This window comes from Buteo buteo, chromosome 16, assembly GCF_964188355.1.
Source record: "Buteo buteo chromosome 16, bButBut1.hap1.1, whole genome shotgun sequence".
NCBI lineage: Eukaryota > Metazoa > Chordata > Aves > Accipitriformes > Accipitridae > Buteo > Buteo buteo.
In genome coordinates this window covers 22116496-22137740 of record NC_134186.1, presented here as the reverse complement: position 1 = coordinate 22137740, position 21245 = coordinate 22116496, and the positions used below count along the sequence as shown (strand labels likewise).

The window sequence follows — 21245 nt, the reverse complement described above, 5'->3', positions numbered from 1 at the left end:
CCAAGCACAATTTCTTCGTTAACTTTCTGATCTGTCAATCAGAGTATTCTTACAAGTTGCCTTCCTGTAGCTTTGGCACTAACTACCTTAAACCGCTTCTTTAACACTCAGATATTCATATTGGAGTTTAAAAGCTTTTTTTTTTGATACCAAAAGCTTTACCAAACTGAATGTTAACTTTTTAACATAGTTTACTACTGTAGTATAGGTTTAAGTGTTCTTTTAAAGACTTGTGGAAATCTTACTTTATTATCTCCAGATTTTTTTTTTCTAGATTTAACACTGTTAGCACAAAGCAGATGAAAAAAATTACAACCTGATTATCACATGCAGACAAGCTTTAAAATACATGCTTGTTACAACTCTAAATGATACGAAGTTTTTTATTAAGCATGAAATATTGTTCTGACCTGTACTCCAGCTTATTTACTAACTTTCTAAACTTGACTCATGTTCAGGCAGATGTTAGCAGTCTCAAATCACACTATCAAGTAAATTCTTGCCTTCATGAGATGTAGCGATAATAACCTGTAAATTATTACTACAAGATCTTTCTTGTGAAATTTTACAAGTTAGCTACATAATTACTGTTAGAACATAAGATTCTGTATTGCATAGCGTAGTGACTGACTCACTGTACAGAAAATTCTAAAAAAACCTGTCAATTGCTAAAAGATTATTTCAAGGAAATAATTTTAATTCTTAATATTGGATCTAGGTCAATACATAGCTCTGAAAATGAAAAAGACAGTAAACAGGACAGAGAGAACTAATACTCCTCTCTGTCAAAGCTGCCATCACACACATATAAAGGGAAACGGAAGGTAACTAGATACTACAGAGGTATGCCTTCTAGTAAAATTAAAAAGCATCGCTATTGCACATCACTCCTGAAGGAAAGCACGTGTTCCAAAAATAGAAATCCAGAGTATTATTAATGAATTTTACTGGAACACCATTTACAGTGGCATTATATGAAGATAAGCTGCCAGTGAACTATTGTACAAAACAGTGACTTAAAGAAAAGAAAAAGCTGGGGCTACCAAATGCAGTAAGCCTGAGTTACTTACAAACATAAATTTTATTTTCAGGAGTGCCCTGTCCCCTTGTTTTTGTCAACCTCTGCAAATGCACTACATCAGATGCTTGTGTTATACATTGCAATTCAACTTGATCATTTAAAAAAGCTACCATATTTTTAAATAGTTTTCAGCACTTCCAGTTTTTGTGTCAGTCCTACTAGCAGGATATAATTCAAGGCATATCCCTTAAAAGACTTCAAATTGAATTTACTTATAAAATTAACAAATGATCAAAGATGTTGCAGAACTGTTAAACTGACACGTAATAGCAGCCATGCATGAAAGGGAAAAGCAACAAAAAATCAGTAGGAGGGGCTTTACAGGAGCTTAAAGACCATTATTCTTTGATTCAGTTTTTGAATCATTCTTAACATTCATTGCTTAGTGCAAAGCAGTGTAGCTTGGAAGGCAAGTATTAAGTCCCACAGTAAACTAAATTATAAAATTAATTTGATTAAAAAGATCAACTATTTTAGTAGTAATTCAGTTGTATTATCTCAAACCTTTCCATGTGACACACAAAACTCAGCTGATACTGCAGTGAAACAGTTACGGCTTCCAGGAATTTGATTTCATCTATGCAGATACAGGGCAATAAACTCAAAAAGGCTGAAATAAATTAAGCTGGTGAAAAAACAAATGCTGATAAGATGCATAATCATAGCAATCCTACATTAATTTTGTACATTTGATACAGGACTCCTAATCCATGTAAGTAGCATAATAAAATGTTCATTCTTTTATTGGAAAAAAAACCCCAAAAAACCTTATTTCCTAAATTTGCAAATATTCACTTAGCAGCAGCAGATAAAGTGTCCATGCAGTTATAGAAGACAAAAATTATAGGAGCTCTACAGAATTGAAAATAACAATATGATCAGGGTTTTAAACTGGACTACTTGAAATTGCTTGTACCTTACATCATATGTAAGAAAACACCGAACTTCTGAAGGCCAGTGAGCACTCCTTCTCCTGTCCCTATCCATCTTCAGGACAGATAAAAGCTATCCACATTTCAGAGAGGCAAACCAGTGTCCTGGTTATATCCAAGTCAAAACAAGGCCTCATTACATTGCACCTTCACAAATAACCACTCCTAATATATTGGAGAAATCAACACGTAGGATTTCCAGTCTGGACCATTTTGCCAGAACTAGGAGTGTGAGCAAAGATGCATTCAGTTACACATCAAACCTGTGAGAATATCTGCAAGCAAGCAACAAAAGGGAAAAAGGAGCTTGACTTTTAACCTAGCTCAACTATAGCCAGAAAGACATTTGATCCCAGTTTTGAAAACTGCATGTTAACTGCACTCTGTGCTCAGTTCTGCTGTTATCACAGTTCAAGGGTATGTGGCTTTTGATTATGTATTTTTAATTGTACTGCTTGTACAACAACCAATATCTAACACTGTGAATACTTAATTCTTGGGTGTTTGTTCACTGCCACGATCCTGCCCCTAGATAAGCATTTTCAGTCCCTTCCTCTGGTTAACAGAGGCACTTAGTTAATCTCATCCTGTAACAAGCCAGTTCAGGGAGTTAAATCAGCAGAAAAATAATCCTATTAGAAAAGTGATTAACTTTCTAATGGTTCAGCTCCTTCATTTCAGGATCAGATGTGATGCAGAATAGAGGATGCAAAACCATACAGGACTTTAGCAGTCCAAACTCAAGATCAGCTTAAGCTACCATAAAACCACCTAATCAGATAGATACTGGCTTTTAACTTTTCTTTACTGCCTGAAAAAAAAAATGTTGCAAAGAATTGTTGCATACAAACTGGAAAAATACTTTTTTCCTCTGCTTTTGATAACTGTGTTCAGTACAACTCCCACATAATCGGGCTCCTATCCCACAAACAACCCTCTGAAGGTCACAGAATTATTTTAGCACTTGAGGTTCCATGTCCACAAATATCTGTTTTATTACCATCTAGTCTGACTCACAGGTTCCCTTTTATTATTTATGCACAGATAAATCGCAACGGATTTTTAGTTTCACACATACTAAGTGTGTAAAATTATCTTTATGATCTGTTTCCAGAATCTGAAAAGACCTAAAACCAAATTCTCCAACAAGTCTAGGAGCTCCTTCCTGCAAAATACATCACTGCACAAAATCCAAATCTGAATTCAGAAAGAATGTCTGAGGGAACAAGAACAGAAGAAACAAAGCTGACTTTTAGTATTTACTAGAATTTACTTATCAATCACCTTCAAGGAAAAAATTATTGGTTTACACCTTACTGCTAAAAGCAACAGTGAACAGTTTTGCGAGGCCTCTGAGAATCAACCCTCATGACTTCAAAGTGCGTAAGAAAAATACCTAGCCAAACACCTCTTTCAACTATTCGCAGCACCTAAGGCACCCAATTGCTTAAAGCATCCTCCTGTTTCCACAAAAGGATCTTCTGCAGTGAAAATGAAATGTATTTAAACAGCTGTTCCATCTGTGAAGTGGCCAGTTTAAGATGCTTTAAAAACTACCACTAATTATGAAATGAGAACTTCTACAAACAGGACATATAGGCTGTTGTACACAAAAAGGCAGGAATTTTAATGGCTAGTTCAGTCAAATTGGTTCAACATCCAAAAGGAGTTTTATGTCCATTAAGATAGAAGTTACTGTTAGGAGGTTTTGACTGGCTGTTGCACAGTTTAGCATAGCCTGGACTGTAACAGACCCAATGAATATAATTTCAAATATATTAACATGCAACTTAACAAGCACTGTTAGTTGTCCAGTTAGGTTAATTTACAGGTTTGTCCAGCCTAAGTTTTTTTTACTTAAAGTTAGTTACAGTTGTATGTGCACAGAAGTTTTAAAATCCTTTCTTCAGTACACATCCCTTCGCTACACTAAAGTTATACCTTATCAATCCTTGCACTTTCTTAAATCCATTTTTAATGCCTTGCCACCTTCTCTTCTAGCACTAAGTCAATTCACCTGTGAACACAACCTTGAAAAAAATTTTGTCCCTTAAGACTGGGTCACTATCAACAGATAAAACCCAGCATATTCATTTTAAGTAATTTAAAAAGGATACTTTTGTAAGTACTGCCCCACCCACCAACATAATCTTGGTGGTTTTATATCTCTGAACAAATCAAGAGGGTTTTAGTAATGATTACCGTTCTTTCCTCATGAGACTATTTCCCAAATGTTAGCAGTTAGACATATTTTCTGCTTTAACTTCTGCTTAGTATACCTTGAACTTACTGACCCTGGAAACACAGCTAAAATACAGATTATTTAAAATTGTGTAAAAATTGGAAAAAACCCACTGCATTACCAACTCAGGTCTTCCTCCACCAATCCTGGTGTTCATTCTGTTTACAACCTGTTCCTACAGTAAATGTAAACAGTGACAGTAAACCCAGTTTTACTATATATAAACCAATATGCTTTTAGGGGAGTTTCTTTCAAATGGCTCCTCCTGATATGTTAAACCCACATAATCTTGCAAGAATAAACTTTTGCTTTCAGTACTGAGCTCAGTGACATCTATTTTTAAAATATGAAGCTAAAGTTAACTACAATAACATTTATTATTGCATTTAGAATTCAGAAACTTACATGATGCGCTGGATCAGACACAAGGCATGAATGAAAGGAAGGAGTAGAGAGGGACAGAAGTACCAGTAAGAAACTGGAATAGACTGCTTTAGAGGTCTTTTTTTATAGTCACAGAGACAATACAGACATCTTTTTCTCCACCACTCAGCCTTGGACCAGATTAATTTTCATCTGAAGTAACATGCATCACAGACTGGGGTACGTATCTTAGAAACAGTTACAGGAAGCGTGAAATACAAATTCTAGCCTTAAAAGATCAGAAGGCAACTAATGCAGGGGTAAAGCAAATATTGCATCAAGTCTTCAGATAAAACTGATGCCTGGCAAGTATATATTTATTAAGTGGAGAAGAATAGTGGTTCTGCCTCTGGTAGAAAGAGGCAAAGAGCACAACAAATTTAGGTCTTGTTAGAGAACATGAAACAACCACAACTGCACTGTACCTGGTACAACAAAGCCTCCTAAACCCCAGCTGGGTCTTTAACCTTACAATACCTTTGCTCTCCCACCCTCCCTACATCCAACATTCCACTCTGTTCTTCCTACCCACACTACCACAACTTCGTACTTGCTGGAGACAGCATAGCAATTTGTTATTCACCTGGCTGCTTTTGAAAGTCCTCTCCAAACCCTAAGATCTGGGAAGCAAGAAGCAGACACCTCTGTGTGTCAGTGAGTCAGAGCTAACAAAGCTGATTTGTCAAACATCTTTAACATTTGCATCATGCACTATCATGTGTACATCTTGTGCACAACATCGATGCAAAGTAACTGTACAGTCACTCCCTTATACTGAACTATGTGACAGTCAATGAAAAGGACACCCAAAAGCTCAGAAGCTGGTCGCAGAAGCAGCAGATGAAACCTGGAATAGGAAAGCCAGATGCAATCCAACCTCTGCTTAGCTTCGGCTTCCCACAGAAAGGAACATTTAAAACCGTAAGAATATTGTACATGTAAAGAGATCCCTTCAGATAGCACTAGGTTCCAATATATAGCAGCTGCAGTGCGGGGAAGGCAGCAAGGCACAACTGCCCTCATCACAATGCTTTGCTGTTCCTCCTTCCACAGAGGCCCAGTGAATTTAGGTCTATCACGCTCTGTAAGACCACAGTTAGACTGGCATCAACGCTTACTTAAGGTACACCTGCCTCACCACACGACTGGATGAGTGGTAGCCTACGGTGCAGAAAACTTCATGGTAGTATTGCTAAAGACACTGATATCAAATTATAGCCTATCTTAACATTAGGAGTAAGAAACAGAAGTCTGCCAGGGTAAGAAAAAAATAAATGTAGAGGACAACTTAGTGAAACTGAAAAAAATTGATGGAAGGGCTGTAACTGACCACAACAAAATTAGAGAATTCTAGAAAACCAGAATCTAGAGGCCTTCATGAAGGGGATGGAGTAAGAAAAAAAATAATTTAACCCAACCTATAAAAGAGCTGTTTTGTTTTGGTTTTTTTTTTTAATTTTATTTTTATTTAAAGTGCACCCAATGTGAAAACAGTAATCACAATGGGTAAAAAGGATGAACCTTAATACAGATCGAAAAAACAAAATCCAAGCCATATGTTAAACTACACGCTTTACATAGGCTGCAAATAATGATTTGCAATTTTTGAATGATAAAACCCTCTGTGATATGGCATCACAATATTAAAGCTGTTACTTTTCAGAATAACTTTTACTTCAGTATGGAGACAATAACTCAAGCTTTTGCATATTAAATTCTCCCTTGCAAAAGAAAATAAAACCTAAGTCAGCACTGGGTTTCTTTAGGTTAAATAGTAACATATTACAAGCTACAGAAACACACTACTTCAACCAGCAGTTTAGTTATGCAATTTAATGTCAATGTAATTTTAAAAAAAAATATACTGGAGCAGGTAAGCTCAAACATGAAACATACTACACATCAATAGTATCAAAATGTTACTGTAACATATTCTTACTTCTTTGTAGCCATCTACCTTGTGATGAAGTAAACCATTCTGAAGAATCTGTTGCTCAAACACACTAGAAGTATACTTATTAACCTGACCAGCTTTGCGCATACAGGCTGGTAATTCATAGGATATTCTCCTAATGAAACAGAAACCGTGCATTTTACACTCTGAGCACTTCTCTTTCCTAATCTCCCCCCCCCCAAATAGATGATCTTACAAAGAGTTTACACACCACCCTTTCAGAGTACAGGCCCAGACACACAGAAACATAACCTGTTTTGTAAAGACACTGACATTCTTTGAAGAAAAGCTTCTTAAGGGAGCACTAAGTCATCAGCTTAATTTCAAGTATTTTTGTAGGCTACATTGGCCACTAAGGCATGCCACAGTGTTATCAATCACTCCTCCCTCAGTCAGAAACTTTTACCCCCACCCCTTCAATTAATACTGATTTTAAACATAGCTCTCACTACTAAAAAGACCTGTTTAGAGAAATTCTGCCAGTAAGTAGGAGATAGTTCATGGTAACACCAGATTCAAAAAGATGACATACAATACTCTGATTGCACCTGCCTAGAAAATAAGAAGTTATGATAAATACATATTTTAGCACATTAAAAAACCCAAGCCAAAACCAACTGTAGTTATTTCCCCCCCCAGAGCAAGAACGCTGTACCACAAAGAAGATTCTTTATTAAATAAGCATACTTTTATGGTTTGTAATTTAAAGATGTTTTAATAATACCTTATTCTAGAGCAAAAGGGTATTGTTAAAGAGGCACACAACCTTATATGTTCAGCGTGTATGTTGAGCAAACGCTCACTCCACAAAACACTGCAAATATATCAGTGTAAACAGCTTATCCAGCTTTCAATTTCCTTCCGGAGTGCGCGTAGTTAATGACCACGAATAAATGAGATCGGGAAAGCGAAGCTCGCTGGAGTGTCTATTGTCCACCTCGACCTACATTAAAGTTCGCTTACCAGAAAGGCGAAGGCTGAGACAGACATAGTTTTCAGAGCATTACCGGTTTTACCGCGAGCGGACAGCGGGAGCGCCTCCGCTCACCCCCGTCGTTCCCCCCGCGCAACGCTTCGCTGACGGCATAAACTCGCGTTCCTCAAAATGGGTGTGTGCGGCGGGGGAGGGGAGCCCTTCGCCGACCGCGCCGCCGAGGAGACCGCCGGGGCTTACGGACGAAGGGAAGAGGCAAGGGCCGCGCTCCCGCACCCCGGCCCCGCTCCCCTCAGCCCCCGAGGCAGCCCGCGGCGCGGCCGCCAGCCCGACGGCAGCTCCGGGCGGCGGCCGGCCCCGCACACTGCGCCCTACGCTCGGCCCCGCCGCCCCGCCGGGGCCTGCCTGGCGCCGCCACCAGCGGCCAAGCCCTGGACGGGGCCGCCCCCCCGCCGCGGCGGCCCTAGCCCCCGCTATTCCCCTGAGGGAGCGGCCTGCGACCTAGCCCTCCTCCTGCTCACCTGGTCGGCGGCCGCTCCCTCTCCGGACATGGCGTGTTAAAACAGGGGCTGGGGCACAGAGACCCCAAACAGATTAAAAACCCTTTAAAAAGCGCCCGGCGCTGCTGCCGCCGCCGCGGGCAGCTCCACCGGTGGCGCCAACCGCTGCGGCCCGGAGTTCCAGCAGCGCTAGCAACAAAATGGCGGCTCGGCCCCTCCGGTCCGGCTTTCAGCGGGGGCGGGAGGAGGAGCGGCGCCGCGCCGCGCCGCGCGGGGGACGCTGGGAAAAGCCGGGGGCGGTGCTGGAGCCGCCGCCGTGTGGCGGCGCGCGGGGGGAAGTGCGTCACGGCGGCGCGCGGCGGAAGTGGTCAGTGAGCGCGTCCCTGAGGGAGGCTGCGATGGCGAAGGGGGCGCGTCGGCCCGGCACCCGCGGCGGGGCCCGGCCCGGCCCGGCCTTGCTCCCCGATGTTGCGGGCGGCAGGCCTGTCTCCCGCCGCGTAGGGGCAGGGTGAAGCGCTGGGGCCCGCCCCGGAGCCGCGAGCGAGGCGCTCCCTGAAGGGCGGCCAAGTAGAGCCCTGGGGGCCGTCGTAGCCGTAGTCATGGCGCTCGTAAGGGTCGCAGTGTGGGCCTTCTCTCCCGTCGCTCGGTCCCCGTTTCCTGGCGGACAGCTTGTTGTTGAAACTCTGAAGGACAGCGGGCAGAAACTAGGAGGTTTTGGTGACCTGTAGCCCTGGCCCTGCAGGCTCATCATGGCCTATTTCCTTAATGAAGCGTTGCCTCTTGAACAGTCACTTCTTTGCAGCAAGCCGACACTCTGCCCTTGGTGAGGAAGCGTCAGCAATGTCTGCTAGCAGCAGACCCATCCCTTCCACCTCACAAGAGCTCTTGTTAATCAAGGAAGCAAGCTCACAAGACAGGCTAAGAGGTCACTGTCTCAAAAGACCTCAAGGACACAGGAGGCAGTTCCCCCTAAATCTGCTTAACTTTATATACAAAGTAATCACCAGTCCGTTCGTGAGAGAAGGGCTTTGAACCAGCCACTGCAGAGAAACTGCTATATGAAACAAATTCATTAAAGGAGGCTTGACAGATACCAAGGTGAAAGCTGACTTAGCTGCCTTCGCAACAGCAGTGTAAGTGTTCTTAAAATTGTATAATACAGTCATACGTATGCAGAAATACTTGAAGTAACTTCATACTAGCACTCTTTGGGTTCCTTTCTGCTTCATCTTCCAAAAGTCACCTTCTTAAACCACCGTAATGTGTGGAAAGAGGACATAAGAAAAGCATAATATGCAGTCTTTTCTTCTGAAGCTTGACCCCTGCCAAAAAAGGGAGCAGATAGTAAACACTTGACCAATCTATGGAGTAGTATTTTACTTCTCAGCATTGAAGAATTTTGATTGTTATTCTTCAGAAGTGAAATACAAACATACCTATCAATTTGTGTTGGTAGATACGCTGTCCTGTTCTCCGATTTCTTAAAGAATAGTGATTCTATGCTATAAGGCTAATTTGTTATTTCTTATGGGCTATTTCTTCCATGTTACAACAGACTCCATTTTGAAAATACTTGATATGTAAATACAATTTCTTTCAAAAAAATCTGCATTTGCAATTCATCAGTGTAATGTTTTTCCATTTCCCGTCTAGGAACCAATTCCTTGTACATTGCTTAAAGCAACACTGGTGAAACTTCTAATTAGATAATACACGTGTTACTTCATGTCTACAGTGTCAGCTATCTTAGTGGCCTGGCTGAAATTTTGTTCTAGTTCTTTGGTTTTTTTGTTGAAGTGTATTTCTAATCTAATTTTAGCTGCTTATGGTTTTGGGATTGCTGCCTTCAGTTTCATAAATTGATAAACGTGGTTTTGAATGATGACAGCATCAATGACATCTTGCTTGTCCAATAGAATGAGTTAGTAAAGAGCAAAATAAGTGATGCCTAATGTCATTAAGACTTTTGCTCCTTACCTCCTATAGCCCCTCACCCCACGTAATAAAATAAGATGCTGTCTCTTAAACTGGTGTTCTTGATTTCTGTAATTCCATGCATAGAACAGACCTTGGGCAAAAGACCAGCTGCTGTAAATACAAGTAGTGCCTATTCCCTTTCTGTCAGGTGTTGCTCTGATAGTTTGAATGAACAGCAGCTCTAATACATGGTCTTAACTCTAATGTGTTATTTGGAGAAAATTAAAAGAAGCACTAACATACAGAAAGAAAACTAAATTTTAAATTCTTATTGATATGTTGTACCTTACCACTTCAGCCCTAGTAGCTTGCCTTGTTTTGCAGTTAAATGTGAACTTTTTCACAGCTGTGTGGTAATGAAGGTGTTTATGTTTTGGTGTGAATCTCACTAGGGGCAGTGTTACTTACAAAACCTGTGTGGAAATAATAGGTTATATTTCAAAGTAACTTTGAAAATGTGTCCTTGTCTTGAATTTAGAGTTTACATATGGAAGTGTTAGCTTAACTCAAGTTTTGCTGCACTGTAACTTGAATTTGGGCCTCATACAAAAGTCCACTGGCTTGAGTTCAGTAATGTTGTAAGTTTGTTAGTCAACCCATTTGAAAGGCTGATTTGGAGCTTTCTTGTTGACAGTATGAGAGCAAATAATGGTGATGCAGCAGCTAAGCTTACTACAACTACTTAGGTGCTAATTCTTTCTGCGTAGCTCAAATGCTGTTGTAGAACGTGGCTGTTCTTTCCCTTCCTTCTGAAGCTGCATCATCTCCAGTGGAGTTGCTCAAGGCTTCTAGCCCGAGGTAACTGGAGCAGTGAAGACATGATTAGAGGCCTGTCTGCTTGGGAAGGCTGCACTTTAATTTTCAGATGATTTGTGATATCAAAGCAACAGGACATTGCTAATATGTACTATGCTGTAGTGATTCATGCTTAGTTCAGTAATTGACATGAAACTTAATGGCAAGCTATGAGTTAACAAGTAAACTGTTGTGGATTATATTGCTCTGTGAGTATTGCAGAAATTGAAAACAAATCTGAAACTGAACATGAATTGAAGACTACTATACCTACAGTTCAGTGGTACTTAAATATTTCTGCTTGGAAAAAAATAGAAAAAAATTTTGTCACTTAAAAAAAAAAAACTGGAAGAAAATGAGATCTTAAAACAAATAGAATATTGAACCTTAAAGCCTGCCAAGATCTTGCCAAACTGTAAAGTGGAACAAACTTGAAAGGAAAGTGCTTTCACAGAGTTGGGGCAGTGGTTATCAAATACAGCTGATGTATCTGTCTTCCAAGTGATTTTAGCTGCCACAGCAGATTATTTTTTAATACTAGTTATGAAATTGCAGGTTTTGTGCAACCTTTTTAGTGCAACTCTATGACCACTAAAAATATTGTTCAGGAACTTTTTTTCAAAAGAATTCAGTCACAGATATAATTATGTCTACTCAATGCTAGAGAGAATGTTTACAGCTCTTTGATTTGAACTGCCGTATTAATTTCTATGTGTTAATGCTGAATCTCAAGCTACCTTTGAATGCAGAGGATGCTGGGAATTGTCCTCCCCACTTCATCATAGTATTATTGGAGGCTGTGTCACCCCTCCTCCGAGATGGATTTCAGCATAGGTGGGGTGAAGAGAGGTTGACCTGAAAACTGAGAAACGCTGTCTTGCTATTGGCCAGGGTGATCGTGGGCCCTGTTGTTTCCTCAGCTGAGAGTTTTGCAGTACTTGAGTACCCCTATAGAGCCCATAATCTGTCCTTTTGTATTCTAAATTGACATCACCATGGGAATTCTGTGTACTAAAAAAAGAAGGTAGTCTAAATTTCTATTCCCATAGGCCATAATTAAGAATTAAATTCATTTTCTGCCAGGCTGGTTTTGCTCCCCATTTGACATCTGGTTTAGAGTGAGGTGTGTCTTGCTAATTGGTTGCATCAATGGCAAAGATGAGGAAGGAAGCAAAACCCCAGCTAACAAGCTTTGCTGAGTTTGTTTTCTTGGGCTCTGCACTGGTACTGCTGGAATTTGTAGTGAAGAGTGAAGCAAGCAGCTGGGGGGATTTGGGTGGTGAGGAAGAGAAGGCAATAGTGCTTAGCTGAAAATGGTATCCTGTAAGGATCTTTCAGCTGACAGGAATGTCAGTGTGTGAAACTGTTTGCATGGGTATGTGACTGGTAGGAGCTGTGGCATCAGATCTGTTGTCTGAGTAATATTCTCTGAAATTATTTTATTTCTGAGCATTTTCTCACTCTGATCACTGTGTCACTTGTAGCACAGTGCTACAGAGAGCCTTTCTTTGCTCTAAATATATGATTTACAGGTGCTGAAGTAGGAGACTGGAGCAGTGAGCTGCTTGCTCATTATGTGAGACTCAGTCAGACTGATACATGCACTATGGGGTTTGGAATACAGAAGACCTTAATATGTCAAAATGATGCAGCCTGCATATTGGATCTGTTGCTGCTTCTATGTTGCTGGATCCAGTAGTGGTCTCGTTTATCATTAGCAGTTGGGGAGGAGCTGTCTTATTTCGTTCTAGTTCTGCCTTGTTTCCAATTCATGCTTCTGTTGTCATCTTTCCCATTTGACTGCTGTAGGCAATCTGCGCAAGAAAGGCACGGTAGGCATACACTGTGTGCGTTGTTCCAGCTACCAGTGTCTGAGGTGCTGGTGGTGATCATCCCAGTAGAGGTTTATAATATGGAAAGTGCAGAGAGGGTCATGTGTCATGAAAAGTGTCTTATGTCTAGATTACAGGAAGAGAAACATAAGTTATGACAGGAAGAGCAAAGGATGAAATTCTGTGTCCCATGTTACCCAGTGAATTTGGCTTCATGATCACAGTCTGTTATGAAATTAAAAAGAAGGGAATAAGTGACGTGCAGTGGCAAATGATATGGGTGCAATGCAATGAAAGGAAGGTTTTTTTTTTGGAGAATAGAGAGAAATTTGTCAGGTTTTAAAATTAATGTATTTAAGGAGTGAAACTAATCTAGAAATGTAGCATATAAAGTGAATGGATTAGTGAATAGTAGAAAAGAATTGTAGTGGATTGCATAGTTGCAGCAATATATTTTAATAGTGTAATAAGATGTTAAAATTATGAATTGAATTCTAGCCTCCTCAACATCAATTCATTTGTTTGAACTGGACATCATTTAATGTTATTCAACACAGTTTTGCCTCATTTATTTTTTGTCAGCAGGTGTTCAGCTTTCCAAGAAAAGTATAAGCCACACGTAGACCAAGCAATCATTTTCTAAATCTTGTTCTGTTTTTACTCCAGCGTTCTTTCCCAGTATAAGTAGTTGTTCTCTTTCTATAACACTACTTGGTGTTGTGGATCAGTATTAGTATTCATCAATGTTTATTTATATTACCTTGTGGATTCTTTGGAAAATTTACCTTAATGAAATGAAATCTGAAGCTGGATCTCTGTTTAAAACTGTATTTTAATGATGCAACATTAAGCAGTGAAAATAGTGCTGAAAGTTGTTAAAGCCAACAGCTGGATATCCTCAGAGGCAGGGTTACATTTTTTTCTTAAGATTTGTGGACAGATATTTATGGATGTACCATTTATAGTCTACATACAGCGAGTTCTACGTGTTATGAATGCTTTGGGTGTATAGTATGCATGCAGATCAGTTCTCCACTACGTGCACAGTCAGTCTTGCATGTCCAGCAGCCATTCCTATGGCATTCTTGCATGCCTACCGCCAGGCTGCAACAGTGTCCAAGTGTCTGAAAATCAGAGAGAGACTAACATTCTCCAGTTCTGCCTGGACAAAATTTCCAGGCAGAAAACCCAAAGAAATCTAGAAAAACTTAAACTGCAGAACAAAGTTTAAAAAAAAAACAAACCACCAACCAACCCAGATAAAAAATGCCACACAAACAAACGAAAAAACAAACCAACAAAAAAACCCCAACTGAATAATGCTGTTTGTGTACTGTCTTAAAGTGGAGTCCAAAACAAGCCTTGCAGCTAGAGGGATAAAGATGAAGTAATGTATGCAGCAGCACAGTTCACTAATCGCGGTGTTCTCAAATTTTTGAGTGTTTGACTTTGTAACCTAGTTAAAAATGTGTTTAATGACCACTACCATGGCTGGATCTCTTTTTGCGGCTTGTCCCTGTTGGCTTGTGACCACTCTGTGTCCCCAGCACTGTGACTCACCCGGGAGGTGGCAGACAAACACCACTCTGTCTCGGCTGGAAGTGTAGCGAGGGGACAAGCAGCACGTACCTGGCAGCTGCCCAACAGAGAAAATGGCATGGCAGTAACTTCAGGTCTTTTTATGTCTAGATTACAGGACTTTTTCCTGCCACATTACTATTTGACATCAGAAGCGGCTTTCTATGAATCCTACTGTGAGTCACAGCTTACAATGATGAATCATTTTTGAAGTATTTTAACTTTACTGTATTTCAGGAAAAAGTCATGCGCATCCCGGTTTTAAGGGTATTAATACTCAAAGGTAATAATAAGCACAGAAAGTAGAAGCATATGGAAGGAAAATAGAGGCATCAAAGGATGATCTGAAATCAAAGAGGGAACTTGCTAGTATTTAGCATAGCAGTCATCATGCAACAAATAAAAAGGAGAACAAAGTGAGGTGGGGCAGAACATACTTATTTGTAATCGGTGTTGCACACTTTTGCATACCAGTATTCAGCCTCAGTTGTTTTATAGTGTATGCTTATTCTGGCTATAAATACATAGACAAAGCCTTTTAAAAACATAGTGTTGATTGCAGTTATTTCTCACTTAGGATCAGTGATACAAAATTTAGTGTTAATTGTGATTATCTGATATAATACCGGAGTGCTTCCAAAAATGTTAGTGATTAACAGCAAATAAAAATTGACTATCTAAGCATAGTGTTGCTTGCACTGAATTGCCTTCTACTTGGCTGAATAATGCAATTATAAGATGAGGGTAAAGTAAATTTATAAGACATTAGATGCTATTCATTTTCATAATATATTAGAATACATAAACACAGAACGTCACAGGTTTCCACCTCAGGCTATTTTGGGTAGAACTCCTGTTTTCTTAAATACAAGTTGTCCACAAACTAGTAAGTTCACCATGCTGACATAAATCCTACCTATTCAAGTGCTGTGTTTGTGCAGCCTAGAGAAACACAAAAGGTGCAACTGGCCAACCAGTCCACCTGTAATGGGGGTGGGGAGGTTGCTATGCGACTATAATATTTGATGCTTTACTTAAAAGCTCGGCTCCAGGAAACAAGGGTTTACATAAGAATCAATCACTCTTCTTTCTTCTAAGTTAGTTTCCTTCTATTACAAAACAAAGCTTGTTTGTGTGATCCAAGTACATGGCAAACTCTCAGAAACCTGGAAGCAATGTGAAAGAAACCAAAGTTTAGGGTTGTTTTAATCTCCTTATTTTAGGCAAGCTTGAATTATGAATCTTGGAAATGCCAGTACCCTCCTGGTGCTGGAATAGCAATCACCCCCTCCTTCCACATTCATGGTGTACAGCTTGATCCACAAAATATTCCTTGCCTCAGTTTACCTTCAGAACCTATTGTGACTGTCCTGTGTGTCCCACCTTAAGCTACACTTCTGTCTCTAATGTAGCTATTGCCAGAATTTATGGTTATCAAAGTCTGTTTTGAAGAAATAACTAATGTTTCTGACCTCTGTGCAAATCTCCAATATTGGTGGTGTTACCTAGTCCAGACTTAGACCTGCACGCTGCACTCAAAATAACAGCTCCTTTTGAGTTTATCCCTGTATAAATTTACCTTGGCAAATTGCGTGCTGTGTGAATTAAGGATTATGTTTTCATATTTATCTATAAAGCATCTGGGTACCATGGTGATCAGATCAGACAAGCAGGCAGTTAAATTTGCACTTAATGTTAACTGACAATGCCAGGGTCCTTTTCCATAAGAAGTTGGGCTTCATGTTAACAGAGCCATGTTCTCTAGTAAAAACTGATTCCAAGTGTTAGTGTGTACTATTTTTTACTAAATTAATAGGGACACAAAGCTAAGGAGGTGCTTTTACATTCTCTTTATTAGCTAAGTTTGTAGTTAGCAGTGACGTTAACTGCATTTGAACCTCAGTCATGATACCTCAGCTCAACCACCACATGCTATAGTAGAATTTGCTTTGGTTTTGTATTTCTGAAATAGCATATCACTGCACTTTGAAATCTCAGTTAAAGGAAATGTCTCGGCCTAAATATAAGAAAAAATATCCTTCAGGTCAACAGTGTGAAAAGTATTGCCTCTTCCAGGCAGGTCTAATTACATATTGATTGTACTTAAATCTTACATTACAGATAATTTCATGTTACATTCATGCAGTTGTTATTTTTTTCTGTGTGTTATTTTTACAGTTTTTAAGTAATGATACATGGACGAGTGTTTACTCTGGAACAGTCATTTCATTTTATTAGCCTACGGAGGGCAACGAGGCAAAAAAGGCAATGTCATTCTTATATAGTAGCTCTTGTTCCAAGTAGTAACTTTCCAAAGACTGTCTGGGGACAATTCCTGGGGAAAATTCCTTCCTGATTATGGTACACATTATCACATACTGTTTGTGAATTGCTATTGCTATACAGCGAAGCAGTTAAAACCCTCAATGGTGAACTACAAGACAGGCCACGAAGCAGTTCTTCTGATATTACTATAATTTCAGTTGCATATGCATGTATGTATATGTAAAATTACCCAAACCATAATGATCCTGCAATGATTTAACACAAAAATGAGTGCGCCATGGATTTTCATTATATTTGTTTGCTCCTTGACCAGAAATGACCTGCCTTTATTTCTCATCATTTGTTCTTTCCATGGCCACTGTTCTTGTGGTAGCTGTCCTGGTTTTGTTCTTTGAAGCAACAGAACAAGAGCTGCTGTTTATCAGAAGTATGCAGCCATTCCACTGTATGAAAAACAGAATTTCAATGCAAACTTGATCAAAAATGAAGGAATTCCACAACTTGCAACTTTCCTTTTTATTTCTGTAATTTGTTAGAAATTATGAGCACGGAAGGATGTAAGTATCTCAGCAGTTTGGAAATGTCATCCACTCAGACATGACAGCAGGTTTGGGAATATTGTCAATACTAATTACCTTGTAAATCCAGTGCCCATTGCAACAACTGTAGCTTTCCCAGTTACAAACATATTGCCAGCAGATCTGAAACAATTTAGCATTAATTGTTTTCACAGAATGGTAGAAACATGCCTTTGGGCTATTGTTTGGATGCTAAAAGTACCAGGGGACCTTCTCACAAAGCTGTATGCATATAAAAACCACTGGACCTACTGTGGGTTAAACATCAGAATGTGCTTTCTGCATTATGTGCTCGTGTTCCTGAATGAAATACAGCCTATGTAAGAATCACTGACCTCTCAGAACAGAACTAGTTCAGTCCATGGATCTGTGTCAATGCAATCTGACAAAGTTGCTGCTGCTAATGCTTTTGTGGACTTCAGCTCTAAAACAGTTTCTGAAACTTCCATTGCTATCTCCTTGCGGAAATGTTGCATGCCTAAAGAGCAACAAGTCTCTATCCTAGTAATTAGGGAGAACAGAATCTATTTTTATGTCGTGTAACAGACTACCGCTACATTAACTTTGTTACTACTAAGAAATTAATTTTGGGGGCCTCCTTTATCCTGTAATTCCCGAGATGAACAGAAAAGTTATCCCTTAATTTCTTTTGCATGCAGGCAAGAAATAACGTAGTATGCTGTGGTGCTATATGTCTCGGAACACAGAGCCAGGCATCTCTATTTGTCTACGTGCTGGTGAGATCAAGGGCATGGCAGCAGCATGGAAACTCAATGGCATGGTATTATGGAGGAATATAAAAATCTTGTTGAAAAGCATGTGATAACTTCTTGACTCACACACTGAAGACAAATGTTTAGGGAGTATGATAAGCTAACTGATGACAGTATGCATATGTGATAGACTGAAGGGTGGCACCTAATAGTGTCTCATAAGTCATTTGCTCATCAAAGGATGTAATTGTGTTTAGAAAAGCTGAAAGACAGCAGGTTTGGCTGGTTGCATTAGAGTACTTAAAAGACTTAATGCATTGTGTATGTTATCTAGCTCAATGTGCTTTTTTCAGTGGTATCTTTGTCCTCCCACTTTGCTTTTTGTTTCTTCTTTTGCTGTATGACTCATTTTTATAATATGCTTTTGTTACAATTATCTGCTGGTTTTCATAATGAATCCTATTCCTTCCTTTTGCTACTCTCCTTTTCAGGTTTGCTTTGAGAATTCATATGTTTAAAAATTCATAATCTTTTTTGCATTTTTCTCGCAGAAGCTAGTTCTTCATACTAGCTATCAGTGATAAAGAACCATGCCTAAGCTATTTATCAAATCATTACATATCTTTTATTTTCTGAACATATTCAAGTCTGTAGGGGAATACACTGCTGTATGCACCAGAAAAGTGAGAATGCTGTGAGAAATCTAAGTTAATACGAAGAAGTAATGAAGAAAAATGCCAGTGTTTTAAATACAGTGGTAAACGACCTTTACAATCGTGATAAATTTTGAAACTATATTTACTCATTCTTTCAAAGCCCTCAGAAGAATACTAGGGATTAAAAACTGTTAAGGCTTGTTTTATCCCTCTCCTTTGTACTTAAAAGTTACAGCATCTGTCACTAATACTCAAACAGAAGCATTGCTATCTGAGAGAACTAGTTAGATTAAATACATTTTAAATGTCTATACAACTTTTTAAAATGCTCTAAGTATATCTACGTGCATATTTAAAATTGAGGAAACAACTGCAGTTTCTCTTTCCTAGCTGCATTTCATTTGTTCTGATTTTTGTATTTAACTCATATTAAAAAGGAGGACATATAGCACATGACGGTAACAACATAAAGGCATTTATAAAACCCAGATATAAGGTGTCTGGGTGAAAAGGCAATTTCAGTCCTGGATCTGGAAATACAGATTTATTTTTTTTCTAAATCTGTTTAAAATATTTCATAATGTTAAAATACATTTTAGTTCAGACAGGCCTTAGGAGCTGTTTGGGCTGATGCTGTGGTTTCTGTATACTCAGGGGATTGCTTCTACATTTTCCTCGCATTTTGGTTACTTGACATAGGGTTCTAGAAAACAAACGGAACTGTTGTTAACCAAATGTGGGAAGTAAGTTACGTACATCTAAGGTGATATAGCATGTTGTCTCAGAGCTATCTGACAGAGCTTTCTGGTAGCATTGCCATCTATTTCAGTAAAACATCTGAGTGACAGTGAACAACAAATGACTGAGATTCCAATAATGTGAGAAAGAGGAATGAAACATAAGCAACTACTTTGAGAGAAACTATTTTACCTTTTATTTTTGTGAATTCAGAAAAAATATTATTCCTAATAATTATCTGGATATATAGGATTCAATTAAAGTAATTTCTTTTGTATTTTAGAAAGATTTTGAGTAAATACATTTTCCCATTATATTCTGAGAATTAAAAAGGTAAGGGAATACTTTAGGCACTTGTAAAATGATAAAATTCAGAGAAAAGTTTGTGTTAGTTTTCTGTGATCAGTACTTGTAAATAACTATAGAATATCCTTTATAGGAGTTGTCCAGATTTTTTACTGGGGGTAAAGAGGAGATCTCATTAGTTGGCCTTATGTGTAGTTCTTTTTAAGGACTAATGCAGTTTGTTTCTATTAAAAAAGGGCACATACTGAAAAAATTGTCTGAAATAGTGTTTAGAATGCAGTGTTAAAATGTGTAAGAATTAAATCTGCCATAAGCAAAGGCAGATAGCAAGAGCTCCAGGGAAGACAGAGTAAGGAAAGAGTAATTTTGTAAATAAAAAAATGTAACATACAAAGCTAAAATCTTCAATGTGTCAAAGCCTGTCTCTCTGTAAGAAAAGGATTCCCTCCTTCAAACTGTAGGCACTCTTGAACCAGCACTGAAATTTACAGTCAAATCCATCTCTAAAGATTAATGAATGCTTAAAATTGGAGTGTAATTTGAAAAATACTATAAAAATAAACAACAGCCAGACCTGGGGTCACCATTACTCAAGGAAGAAAAAGTCCAAACATGCCACCTGGAGAGTTTGTGCTTTCCACATGGTTATCATTTCACATTGACTGTTGGATCCTTATTTCTTCCCCTTAGATTGTCCTTGTCTTTGGATTAAATTCTGATCATAGAGAAGTTAATCACAAAGATCTTACTAGTGGACCACTTTAAGGAATCACTTGTAATTTGCAGAGCTTTGGGTGTAAAATGAGGTTATAGTATATATGAGGTAGCCATCTTTTTCTGAGTGCAGTGCTGTTTTCTGCACATCAGATCTGTCAGAACCTGTAGACTGTTGCATTTGTCCCCTAATTGCAAGAACAATGTCATGTTGTCCCTAACAATTGCTATAAAAATATGAAGAGGTGCTGTAGTTGTTCTAGAGCAAATTGTATTTCTGACACCTATAGACCCTTCAGATCCTTTTAGGAACTGGCTATCTTTGAAAAAATCACAAAATCATTATTGAATTGTCTCTCTGGCCTGCATCCTCTGCCTATTTCCTGAGCAGAAATGCAAAAAGATAAAAAAAAAAAAAAAGGCATTCAGATTCAGTCCAGACTGGTATGGCACCTCCAGGCTGTTTGAGTAGGGGGAGAAGTAAACAGCTTTTATAAACAAGGTTCCAATTACAAAGAGCAAAAAGGTAGAACCAGCGGAAGACATATTAGCTTGTTTACTTGCTTACCTTTTAAACTTTCCCTATCAGCTTTTGAGAATCCTGTCACATCCATCTCTGCTATTCATAAAGTATCTGTCCTGCTTTTTTCATTGCTGTTTTTGCTACCAGTGGTATGCTTGCAGCTCACCAGTTCTTCATTACTATAGGCTAGCTCCATGAGCAAGTCAGCATATGAAATCCAGAATATTGTTTGGGAACTGTAAAACTTCACTAGTCTAGTGGATACTGAGCTGGGATGTTTTCCTTGCAGGATCTTCCCTATTCTCTCTAACGGCTCATAAGACTTTCTTTCTTTTTTTTTTTTTTAATTTTTTTCCCTTTATTTCATTTTTTCTGTCTTTTTGTCCTTAAGGAACATTTGATTTAATAAATTGCATTCAGACAGGGTTTAAAAAAAAAAAAGTAGAAGATATTTAGGAAAAAACCTCAAAACCCAATACACGT

At 39.0% G+C, this 21245-nt stretch overlaps 2 protein-coding genes across 4 annotated transcripts in view; one reads left to right on the top strand and one right to left on the bottom strand.

Annotated features, from left to right (window-relative positions):
• Window positions 1-8333, bottom strand: part of CSTF3 (cleavage stimulation factor subunit 3) — a 50822-nt gene extending 42489 nt beyond the window's left edge. Inside the window, exon 1 of the mRNA XM_075048184.1 lies at window positions 8088-8333. Within this exon, the coding sequence (XP_074904285.1) occupies window positions 8088-8117 (30 nt within the window). The 5' untranslated portion in view covers window positions 8118-8333. The remainder of the gene's footprint in view (window positions 1-8087) is intronic.
• A 110-nt stretch (window positions 8334-8443) lies between these two features.
• The window catches only part of HIPK3 (homeodomain interacting protein kinase 3), a 114240-nt gene continuing 101438 nt past the window's right edge, over window positions 8444-21245 (top strand). For 2 of the 3 annotated variants that reach the window (XM_075048178.1, XM_075048180.1), the window contains exon 1: window positions 8444-9199. The gene's annotated coding sequence lies outside the window, so the exon portion shown is untranslated. Of the gene's footprint in view, window positions 9200-17806; window positions 17894-21245 lie in introns of those variants that run through there. The other variant, XM_075048181.1, reaches the window with a different exon arrangement.